The sequence below is a fragment of the Acanthaster planci genome, linkage group LG19, assembly GCF_054643075.1.
Source record: "Acanthaster planci isolate LZ-2023a linkage group LG19, COTS_SCS, whole genome shotgun sequence".
NCBI lineage: Eukaryota > Metazoa > Echinodermata > Asteroidea > Valvatida > Acanthasteridae > Acanthaster > Acanthaster planci.
In genome coordinates, this window is record NC_141795.1 from 2674999 (window position 1) to 2687704 (window position 12706).

A 12706-nucleotide genomic window follows, 5' to 3' on the forward strand; every position below is an offset into this window, starting at 1 on the left:
TTTCTCAGAAAACATTTCTTCAGCCAAAAACTGAAATATAAAATTATCTATAGAGAACTAAAGTGAGTATGTCACATACAATTATGTGCGTAAAATGCATAAGCACATGAATCAACACGTGAACCAACATGTGCGTATACTCCATTCGTTCTCACTATACTTCCTGGTTCAATTGACGTCATGCTTCTGTACTCTGTAGGCTTTCAGTTTGCATACATGGAAAATGTAACCATGGAAACAAGAGTTCCTTTTCCTCCATCATAATGTATATTTCCAAAGTAATGCACAGTTGACACAGGCAAAGCAATGTCACCCATTTTTGCTTGTTATGTCTCCCTCTTTAATCCATATACCCCTTCACCTTTCCCCCAAAAGATTTTGTTGAGAAATAAGATAACATTTACCTTTATGTCTTTTCTTCTCTGGAGGTGATGATTTTGGGGACCTCATCTCAAATGCCACAGCTTTGAATCTTTGCTCAGTTGTTGGGGAAGTCGGTTCATCCACATGATGACTCTTCCGGAAGTATTTCCTCTTCTGAGCCGCTTTAGACTCCAAGCTGGATGTGCTTGCCGAATCCTGGCCCGTCTGCATGTCCAAGCTGGCATCCGAAAATTCAAAATCATTTGATGGGCTGTGTTGAAGTAGTTTCTGTCCAGAATCAGTCCTCTGCAAGACAGCTGGTGCTTCTTTGACCTCCCAGGATGTCTTGGCAGGCTTGTCAAACTCGTCATCACTGTTCAGTGAGGTATTGTCCTGTAGGCTAGCTGAACGCCGAAAACGCATCTTCCTCTGTCCATTTTCCTCTTTTTCATCGCTGCTCTTGACGGCTCTTTCCTCTGAGTCACCTCTCCTCCGCTGCTGCTCGGGACTGCTTGTGGTGACGGGCTCATCCTGAGGCAACTGAGCGGCAGTCCTTTTGGGTTTCAACTCCAAGTAGTCCTCGCTGGAGCTCCCGGTCGAGAAGTCGCTGCCTTTACGTGCTTCCATGCTGAAGTTGTTGGTCTGATTCCAGGATGGCTGGAGGGCCTCAAACACATCTTCACTGTCAGACAAGTCATCTGCCGACTTTGGTAAGATTTCCGCCGTCAGGCGTGGCAAGTGTACAATTTCATCAGGACCCACATGGTAGATACCACTGTCCTCTGACTTGGTCTCTGTCCCATCCATCTGCAGGTTGAAGTGCTCGTTGGATGACGGGTCAGGCCTGAAAGCATTTGCTTTCAGATCCTCATCCTGTCTCTCATCCACCCTCTTGTTCGTGTTGTGCTTTTTGACACTCCCCCTCCTTGTGGTCAGTTTTTCCTTCATCCGTTCAAATTTGGAAAATATCCCTGGGCGTCCCCGCTCTCGTTCCCTGTCCCTGTCTGAGTCTTTCTCCCTGGGCTCTGTGGTGTCTTTCCTGTACGGATCTAGTGATCTGCTGCGCGTCTTTGCACCTTTGGTTTTAGTTTCACGTTTGATGGATCGGCTGGCTCGTTTCTCGCGTGTTGGGGACAGGTCTCGCTTTGTATCCATCTCATCCCCAACGGTGCTCTCTGGTTCCGAGAATGTCTCATCCGGTGTTCGGCCTATATCCGATGAGCGTCGCTGGGCTTCACACTTGCAGTTCTGCATGAGGCTCTCATTTCTGAGTTCCTGTAAATCCTTGATTGCATTGAGATACTCAGCCTGCTCGCGGAGGCGCAAGTTCTGCTTCTGCAGATTGCACATCTGCTCCATCATGCGGACCAGGTGGTCCAACTGCTGGAGCCCCTGACCCTGTTTACCGTCCATCGGTGATGCCATTTCTGTTGTCTGGATATTTTCAGACAGGGTGGCAAGTCGTGCAGTTGGGCTGGGCATGGATGGTGCTGGCTTGCTCGGCTGTGTTGTGTTCTCTATGCTATGCAGGATATCGATTATTGATCCCCACTCATCCTTGGAGCGTACGAGGGACCCCTCCTCCATGCCACAGCTGGGCAGGTCTCCCTTCTCTGCACCCGGCAATCCCACCTGTGCTACACTTTCTGCCATGTTCTCTGCTGACCACCCTACACTGATGGCATAGCTATACTCCCCATCACCTAGACACGCAATCTTCTTTTCACACCGTTTACAGGGTTATCCAGCTAATGTACCTGCTGAAAATGACCCGTACAAGCTGCTATCCACAAGGAAGCCATTTAACTGGAATGCACATCATGACTAGACCTTGATGGTTTAAGCCTTAAACTTTCTCAAAGAATGGTCTCAAAAGAGAGAACAAAAAGGGGTCAATCTGTATCAATGCAACCACTTCTTGTTAATTCAGATGCAGATCGGCACTCCTTGAAACTTGCCACATACCCGAATCCACAATCAACTAGTCCACTGCCTTCCCTTCATTAAACAGAGCAGAGACCCAGTCTTCCAAGTGATAGCCCTGGACAGTTGTGACTCGATGACCTCTAGTTGTCACCCAATGTCATCCAAGGAGCATCCCACACTGGCATATCATTTTCAAATTATCGCCTGCTGCTTCAGACCCCGTAGGCAAAATGTCACGCTCCCTGCCACGTTGGCCTGGGGAGTTTTGCGCTGGGACGCCAGCGAGTCTACACCACAAAGGCTCGCTCTAAAGTGTAGCATTCGGCCACCATAGCTCCTGTGAGTTATTTTTGACACTGTCCGCTCCTGATAAATAAATAAGCCAAGTCGTTTTGCTTGTTCCTACACATCGATGGCTTGTCAGATGTTCCAGATGTAAATGATATCAACTGAAGAGTGAATTTTTCCCAACACAAAAAGAGACAACAATGGTGATTTGTCTTCCGAAAATGAGCAGCTACTGGTACCAAGCCTTAGTAGATCTGCAAGGATTGGAAACAGAAACAACAAAGACTTAACATGAAAATGTTGTCATATTTAGGTGTTAAATGCTGTGACCTTGTCTATGGTCAACTTTTATGGCAGATAAGGCAATGTGTCAGGCCCATCCTTTGCCCTGCCATAAACTGTTGTGGGTTTTAGTTAAACATTTAAACAAGACAAATAGTTTGTTTTCAACACTTTAAACAAAGCATAAATAAATCGAACGTGGTGGAATGTTAAGGTTTCCCTTAAAAGTAACAGATGAGAAGGAATTTCCCTCCATACAAAAGAGGTCCACGCACGTTCACAAAGGTCAACAAAGAGCAGGTAAAGGAAGATTGTGTGTGGACACAATGTTTCTCTCTTGCTGAACATCAGATTTTAATAATTTTGGGGGTTAGGGTGATATGTACATGTATGTAGTTCTCACAAAAGGAAACACAACATTCATGGAAATCATTCAGGTTGAAATTGTTCACAGTGCAGGTGAACTGTAGTTTTTGTTAACTGTGCACCTGTAATTCCAAGTATTTTTTCAATCAACAATAATTATCAACTACCATTAAGGGAACTGCTTTGGTACATGTTTCATTCAATTTTCAGAGGAGCAAAACTGACTACTTATAAAAACATGTGACCTCTTGAAGGATGAAATTGTAATGGGCCAAGCTGGCCAGGGCGTAGGAAAATGAATACAAACTAACAACCCCCACCTCTCTGGATCTATTTGCATGCTACATTGATATCAAGATTGTCAATTGTTACTTCTGTAATACATGAAATTGAATCAATAAAATTGAGCTTTGCAATTGTAAATTGATTCATAAAATTAGTCCGTTCTTGAACAAAAACTACAGTTCCTGAATGTTCTGATATGGCCGTGCATTCCTTTGATAATGATATTTTGGTTCTGTATGCCCAATCATGATTAATGGACAACCTACAGTGGATGCAACATTACGCTATTATCAGCAAGCTTTGTGCATCATAATCAGAAGAGTGCAACATCAGAGTTGGGATACGATACCCTTCCACAAAAAAAAAAAACTGATTATCAGTACAAAAATGTCCAGTCTACATGAGTCCGGGTGTCTCAAGCCAACACTGAATTTTGTCATGAAATTTTTGCTGGAAAAAGGCAGAATGTGTAAAGGGGAGAAATGTTAACAGTTGAGATCAGAGATGGTGCCAAAATGCCGTTTAGTTCTGATCTGACATAGGTTGTTTCTTCGATTTGAATCTTTTGCCTGCTTGCTGGTCTTGCCACAACAATTATGTCAAAGTTGCATTATGTTGAAATACACAAAATATTACTTCTTTACAATTCTGATTATAGTATGTATAACATGCTTTAAGTTAAGAAAAATACAGAGGAGCACTACAAATTCCTCATATTCACCATGATCAAGTACATTTGATTAAGAACTCAAGTAAAGAAGCAAAAAAAATCCACTTTCACGAGTTTCTGTATAACTGTGAGTGGTCTGCATCTTTAAAAGCACTTGTGATGACATCTGATGCATTGCAGAGACGTTAGTGTCAGTGTTGGAAATTTAGAAAATGAGGACACACTGCCTTCAACCCAATGAAAGACAAAAACACAACATCATTCCACATCTGATTTGAGACTCCCCAAAATAACCAATTCAAACTTTACGAGCCTCGCAAGACTCGTCAAGACTCTGTCCCCAATCTCCTCAATCTGCGTCATATCTGTGCAGCAGGGGCATCCTGGCTGTGGTCTCCCATCTGTCTCGGGTGTTGAAATACAGGTGCAACATCACTGCCATGAGGACCACCGGAACGAAAAAAATAAACATGGCCATCATAAATCTCCAAAGGTACCTCATGTAATTATAAGAGGCTCTGCTGATTTCCACTTCATCTCTGTCAAGTTAAGTGGGGCAATACCAGAGAAACATGATGGACCATGGGAGAAAACAGAGTGAAAAAAGAAAGAGATGAAACTGAAGACGGGTCAGTGACATTCACGTAAATATTTCTGTGCTAAGGTGTGATAGTCCTGCTCCCTGCCAGATGACAACCAGGTATTAGTGTAGACCAATGCAACGATGATGAAGAGATGTACAAAGATACACATGCAGCTGTCAAATGAAGCTGTAGAGTGTGTGCTCACTTCTCCTGACCAAATGAAAGATTCTGTTGAGAGAATCTAGGTTTTAAAATTGGGTCTGCCCTGTCACCAATGTAACTTGAAAAGCTCTAAAAACTCAGTGCTTTCTCTGGGTGTCTCAGATCACAAGCTCACTCAGGTAGGACTCAAATCTACAACCTTTTCCTTATTGGTGCAGATATCTTTAGCACTTGACCACACTCTTAGAAAAATGCAATCTTATTTTCACCCTCGAAATTGGCATAACCTCTTCTAATAAATATGGCTCAGTACCGGTAATGTGCTAACTGTTTCATTAGCCGAAGCGGTTATTACAATATTAATGTCATGGTCAATAATGACCATCAGATCTATGAAGTACAATCTTCAGTGCCTGATCCAATCTCATTCACACTAATCATAATCCAACCTAATCTAGTAAATGTGATACAGCTGAATCAAATATTAACTTACTGATTGCAATCTAATGCAATCTGATCTAATTCGCCAAGACTTAGAACAGAAATACATTCTTGCTGACTTGTTTGACCCAACTGTCAGTCCAAACCTAAACATACATATAAAAAGTTCACATTTTTCAAGATCAAAAATCACTTAGCATAAAGAAACGAAACACAATGCCACTTTGGACGGTTTGAGTCATTCACTTATTTCTAGAAACATGGCTAGAGCTAACTTTGGCTAATCACCTTTCCGATCCACTTTACCACAAAGATGGCTGAAAGTGTACCACACTCTCAGCCATGTATCTTGGAAAATGTGTCTAGACAAAGTCTAAAAATAAGGGTCCTTAAAATAAGCCTTGCACTTAATGTGAACATAAGACATGTGCGAACAAGGCAATATTGCCTCCTCACTAAAAACAGAAAAATGCAGTGCCTTAAAATCTCACATACATGTACATGTAATAAAATCCAACAAGAGACCATATCATATTTTGATAAAGATAAAGAACTTCACTGAGGGCTGGGGATCATAAGGGATCAATAGTTCTATTTGAATAAGGGGGTTGAAACTGGATCAAAGTAATCCTCTGACATCTGGGTCCGCATGAACAGAACTAAATACTGCATGTGATTTAAATGTTCAGCAAGACCTGGCTGAGGACCAGTCATAGCTAGTTAGTATTAAATGACACCTTAAAAGGGTCTTTCTGCTCATTGCAAGCAACTTTTGCCATGTGAACATTTCCTTGAGAAGGCCTACAAGAAATGGCCAATGCTCAAAGAATGCACCAACCTTTGCAGTAATACGTACATGATGTAACTGGTAGCCTGCACCCCCCGGTGTCTTCTGCCCGAGGCCCTTAATAAAAGAAAAGTCCACTGAATGGCAATGAATCCCAAATTTGGCGACTTGAGTTTTTGCCTTAGTCACAAAGAACAAGAACATTTATAAGTGGCGTGCGCAACTCAATTGAAAAATGCAAACTTCGTGCTTTGTCAAATAAGAGGAAGTAATTTTGATGATGAGCAGCAATTTGATCACAATCTACTAAGTTCTGAGGAAAAATCCCAAAGCAGGCTGCAAATGGAGTAATATTTGTTTATGAAAAAACCTTAAATTCATCAAGGAAAAGAATTACTCACATTATCTGGGCCATCAAGGGTAGCACAAAATGAAGAAGGAACTAAAAATAAAGGATATTTCGAGGCATGTTCCGCATTATTAACATGTCAACTCAGTCTCAAACTGCCGACAGTAATTGATATTTTGATGTGTCAGAGACAGCTTAGAAAACAGATCTGCACAAGATCGCTAATTCACTTCCTCCAGAGAGGGAGCGACTCATCTGGGCTACCCTGGTACCAAGGAGCACAAGGCCAATTAACAGAGGGCAAGACGACTCAGCAACAACTAAGTGACACTACAAGACAGCCACGCCACCTTAAGAACGTTAACTATCGCTCCTTTACACTATCTTTCCAAATGTTTGTCTCCATGATCACGAAAACTATCCACATTGATTGTACTAATCCCTTTAAAAGCTTTCTTAGCCAAAAACAAAACAAAATTATCTAATATTTAAAATTTGGCTTCAAGCTTTTTTTCACACGGCATTTCACAACTTTTAAAAAATCTGATCAACACCTTCTGTCTGGCTATGTAAAAATTACTTTACTGCAACAAGCAGCAACACACAAGTCTACGTGTCGTTGATGTCTCAGCAAAGACTGATAACATTACATTAACAGCATAACTAGACCCCTTGATGCCTCTTTCCCAACTTTTGCAATAACCAATTGCCAATGAAGTTTTCAAAATGCCCATTCTGTTAACCACACCAACTGCACTGGGCAAAAGTGACTCATGATATCTGTCCCGAGCTGAAGTGCACCCCCAATTGGCAAAAAGAAAGACAGGTGGTTACAAGCGGGTTCTTGCACGCGTTCTGCATGTAGCAAAGACCATACGTGCCGGAATAAATTAGTTACGTGTACTCAGCGTGCTCCACGTCAAACATGCATGTACTTGCACCCTTGATGGCGTGCCTATGTGGTGAGTACCGCAAAAAAACACGCCCTCTTTCATTCCTCTTGGCGCAGATTAAATTAGTTAGTAGTTTGAATCCAGTTGCAACCCTTGTGTTGTATCCTTGAGTGGTACATAGGGCCTAACCACTTGCCTTGCTCTGTCTGGGCAAATTAAACAACATGAACAAGGAAGCAGCCAACATGGCAAGGCATGCTCTATCAATCCCGGGAAGTGAAATTACATCCTACACAAGTACAAGTACAATGTACATACATTGTTTCAGTGAAATCTATGCAAACTTCCAGACTACTTCTATGCACTGCACTTTAGTTCACAGACAGTGAGGTTTTGTCCTTGCACTCAGCTCAGATGAAAAAGTAAAAAAAAAACTTGTAGGAAACTTGCCACAAGAAGTGCAGTAACTGAAAACAAATTTTCAAATTTCTTCCAACACCAGACTGTGTCAGAGGTCAGGCAGTATACCTATGGTGTGTACATATACATGTATGAGTGATTCTGACTCATAAATTTGATTGCATCCTGAATTCAGAATAAAGCCCTGTGATTTTTTTTTACCAGAGCTTACCCGTTAAGGCTTTGAAACCACTAATCATAAAAATGCATAGTTTCAGAAGCCAGCAACTTTGTCATCAGTTACTCAAATGTAAGAACTACAAACTACAGTACATATGCACTATTTGAAATAAATGTATCAACTTTGACCTCAGAGAAAAAGACTGACTAAATCTTTTCACTGTAGGTTTTATTTTAAAAACAAGAAAAAGGGCAAAACAGAGGAAAAATCTAGAAACAGGTATCATTCAGTATCAAAGAGACAATGGCCTTGCCAGCAAAAGGTCAAGATTTCAGTTCTGTGGTGTAAGACAACAATTTTGTCTGCTGCTCGTATTTTGTTCAACAATATCCGTACACATGTACACCTCTGGTTTCAGTGAGCTTCTAGCTTTGCATAGTATGGCCAGCATGGTTAGATTTTAAGGCCTGCACACTTTTGGCTCTGGCCAATTCCGCTGAACAAATCCCCATTTCCTATCCACAAAGCAGCCAAAGTAGGGGGGATGACAAGGGGAGCTCAACACAGGAAGGGTCTTCAAATGGGGCCCCGGGCACACTTGGAAAGTCCGTTTGAGCTCCAATTGCTCAAAAAAGTAACACAGATTTCTTGACACTGAAATACATAACTTCCAGGTCATTGTGTACATGCAATTAAATTTGTTTACACATAGCATTTTGCAGTGTATTTATAGTCGAACGTCTCATTCAAATAAAGCCGTTACTATTTCTCTCAGCTGAACCACAAAACAAGTTTGGAAGTGTCCATCAGGAGACAGAGTGCATCTCTAATGTCTACTCAACCTGGTTAGTTGTAGAAGCAAATTTACAAAGTAAACCCTCAAGTCTAACGAATTTTCTTCTTTCCAGCACATATTTTCATCGCAGGCATTAAACTGCATTGGTAATAGCTACCCTGAGGCCTATACACAAAGCTAACATTCCCTCATTCAGTGCTTTTATTTGACAGTCGACTTGCGCTTTGTCAACAATGTTTTCTTTGCCTTAACACACACTTGACTCTACGATTAGCTCATGTCTGAGCCTCACTTTCACACCTAATTGTTTACAAGCACTACCTCACCGTGGGAAAAAATGATGTTCTGTTTTGCTTTTTGTAATCTTTCAAGGGAAAACTACAGAGACAAGACAAATTTCCTAGATATTGAAATTATTGGTTTAAGCGTGGACAAAACATGCTGCAAAGAACTCATGCAGATATAAAATTAGGCAGCTCATTACAAATAAAATTTGAGACTGAAGACCACTGAAGATCTGCATTTTAACCTCCTCCCCGATAGAATTTGTCATAAAACCTCTGCAAGTAAATGTGAAACATCAAATGAATCAAAAATTTCAGACATTTTATCAGTTGCAAGGATACCTACTGGATTACATCTTTCCAATTTTTGCAGACAGGAATGGGGGGTAATATAAAAATGATATACTAATCCTGTTGCGCAGGAACAGAGATAGAACAATCAATAACACAAATCTCATTTGACAGGACACATCTGGTAGGAACATGTACGTGATTCTTCAAGAAAAATAGATCATGGTTTCATGTAAAGACCATCACACCCAGGCCAGCAAATAACCGGAATGCCAAGTATGCATTCTGATGGGTGGTTTGAAGAAGACATGATGGGAGATTGTAAGGAGAAAAAAAATGAGATGAAGTCACAGGCAAGCAAAATTACGTGATCCCCTGTGGGGAGCTGTATTCCGTACATTCCCACATTACGAAAAGTGCATGTGGGATGCATGCCGTTGCCTCTCTGAGACAATTTGAACCCTAGATGCAGACCATTTGGTGGTAACCAATATTAAGTGTATCGAGCTGGAGCAGACAAATGTTTGCCTCCTGACCTCCCAACTGCTTTTCAAGTATAGATGAAAGAGATCTGTGGAGCAAACTCAGGTCCTGGTTGGGGAGTAAAGTCATAGCTGATACTGTTGTGACTGCATCACAAAGCTATATTGAGTGGCAGCATTTCTTCTAACATATGTTCAAACAGTTAGCTTTCAAAGCCAAGACTTTGTCTAGGTACAGCACTGCACAGTAAAGAGCACCGAGCTTGGCAAGCTTGGGCAAAGAAGAAAAACATGCACATGTACATGGGTCATATGGAATACACAGTGAAAAATTATCCAACTTACCTTAACATTTTCTTAAAATCTTTGCTATTCATTTACATGAACAATTGTACAAGTTCATTAGTACCATGAGTACAGACACATATCCGTTAATTAATGAACAAATCCATCAGATAAGCCAAGTCTGATGAAATGAAGCCACTATTGGCAAGGTTGGGTCAACGTTTACTCGACGCCCAGCAGAAAATGAAAGCCACAATGACTTTCCCTTCTCAATCTTTTTCAGTTTTGGACACTCAACAACAAAAGGAAAAAGAACCAAATCCAGCACGCAGTAACAATATTCATTCTCCACTGGTATCCAGGTCCATGCACATGATGATGACCTATGGAATGCGGGATTTGCACACTCTGTGGCTTCCTACAACACAAGGCCTTTGTGCTCGTCCTCCATGCTCTGTGTAAGCAACTTGACAGACATGAAACTCCTGGTCCAACTCTGTAGCGTTGATGTGGACATGTCCCTCAGACACTTTTCATTCTTGGCCTGAGCAAATTCCAAATGGCAAGGCCTGACCTTGTGCTGGTTAATCACACGTGACAGACCTCCATGGAGGTGTTGGGGAAAACATGTAGTAACATTTGACACACTCGACAAATTTTAATCATTCATCAGCAATTTCCAATCTTGTAAACATGGTGATTTGGAAAACAAAGAAGTGACCACAGTGTCCTGTTGAATCACATAGAAAGGACACAGAGGCTGAACCATGGCTGAACCTCACTGGACTCACACCTGTCCAGCAGTTGTCAGCACAAGTTGTGCAATCAATCTATGGTCAATCTCCACTCCTTGTTGGAAGTTTGTCTGAAGTATGCCAAGGAGCAGGAGAGTGTGGGGTCTTTATGATGAAAAAAACTATAAAAACCAAGTGGGACCTTCCATGTACAAAGTCCGCACAGGCTGCACAACAGTTCATATCCTTCTGACTATTTGTCATCACCTCCCAATTCCATCTCACAAGACTGAGTTTGATCAGGCTCGAAGTGTAGACATGTGACATCTAACAAGCCTCTAAATGTACATACATGTACACATGTAGCTTGCTCTACATGTAAAATATACTGCACAACAGCTTTTGGTCCAAAACCTGGACAGCTTAAAAAGATCGTCATCCTGAACTAAAGCATGGAGGAAAGACACATCCATGACTAAAGTGAGATATGGCACTGGATTCATTCTAAAACAAATGTCAATCAGGAAGTTTTCTTTTGCAACCATGAGTGTTTGTTAACAAGTGAAAACAAGTTCATGTTAACCAATACAATTTACCATGCCTGTCTTAAATTTGAATGAGTATTATACATGAATGATTTTACTTACTCATGTAACAGATAAGCAAGAAGCTCAGTAACTATCCAGTAGGTATTGGTAATGTAGCATGGCATCTTAAACCTTCAGCTCATCCCCAACAGGCATTACAAACAAGACTATTATTTAAAAGATTAATCATTAGCCTCTTAATTGAAAAAAAAAAACCTTCAGCCATTTCATACCACACCCTTCACATGTGACAGGTACATGTATATCTCTTCACCAGCTATGGGCAGCCCCACCTGTCCCATTAGCTTGTCCCCTCAAGCTGTAAATTAGACCTGACCAGACCTGGGATCCCTGCCAGCAGGAAATTACTACATGATCCCTGATTTGGGGTGCAATACAGTGCAGACCCAGAGGGGCTAAATGTGGACCTCCTATAGCTGTTTGCCCACCATTATTAAGTCTGGCTGTCACATTACTGACTCTCCACTTGGGGAGCAAGAAGGATGTTCTTGTTGAAAAGTTCCCAAAGGGGGTCATTCTGCTAATGACTGGGGTAAATAAAGCATGACTCATGGTGTATTGTTTTGATCTGACCTCAGATGCTCACTTACAACATTAGGGATGAGGACAGAGTTGATTATGGCCTGCAAATCTCATCCCTGCTTCAAGGAAGAGATTTTTTTGTGCATCCCTTTTTATCACACTGAAATCCACCTGGTTGTGAGAACTTTGCTGTCATGAGTGAGGGAGGCCCAGATGTTTCATGAACTCTCCAGTGTAAATGGGGTTCACATCTTTCTTACATTCAGAATTTTGGGGGAGTGGTGGTGGTGGTAGTGGGGGGGTTAGAGAAGGCTTACCGTGCACAACGCCACATAAAGCAAACACAAATCTATTAGCAAGTAATGAGCTCTTATTGTAAGCATTCTCAAGAACATTTTCAAAAAAGGCACAGGTCTGTAGGTTTTCATGCCTGTTGATGGATTGCCACAGAATCTAGTGAATACACAGGCAATGACAGGTATTTGTTTGTGGCATTTAACCACTTCACACTGGTATTTTCTTGCAATGACATGGCCCCCCTTCCGACGGGATTTTGTTGCAGAAATATACTGTTTTTGAAGGCACATGTATATTGGTCAAAATTTAAAATTAAGTCAACAGTGTACATATACAGAGAGTCATTTGAATAAAGAAGCTATGCACATGCACGTACTACATGTATATCAGTACATATGGTTTCCATTATTATCAAAATCTACTCTTTCAGA

The 12706-nt window shown here is 41.4% G+C and overlaps 1 protein-coding gene across 6 annotated transcripts in view; it reads right to left on the bottom strand.

Moving 5' to 3' along the window:
• The window catches only part of LOC110983594 (uncharacterized), a 61164-nt gene that overhangs the window by 26784 nt on the left and 21674 nt on the right, over positions 1-12706 (bottom strand). For all 6 annotated transcript variants that reach the window (XM_022243339.2, XM_022242994.2, XM_022243419.2 and 3 more), the window contains one exon: positions 405-2831. In XM_022243339.2, the coding sequence (XP_022099031.2) occupies positions 405-2016 (1612 nt within the window). In that variant the 5' untranslated portion in view covers positions 2017-2831. The remainder of the gene's footprint in view (positions 1-404; positions 2832-12706) is intronic.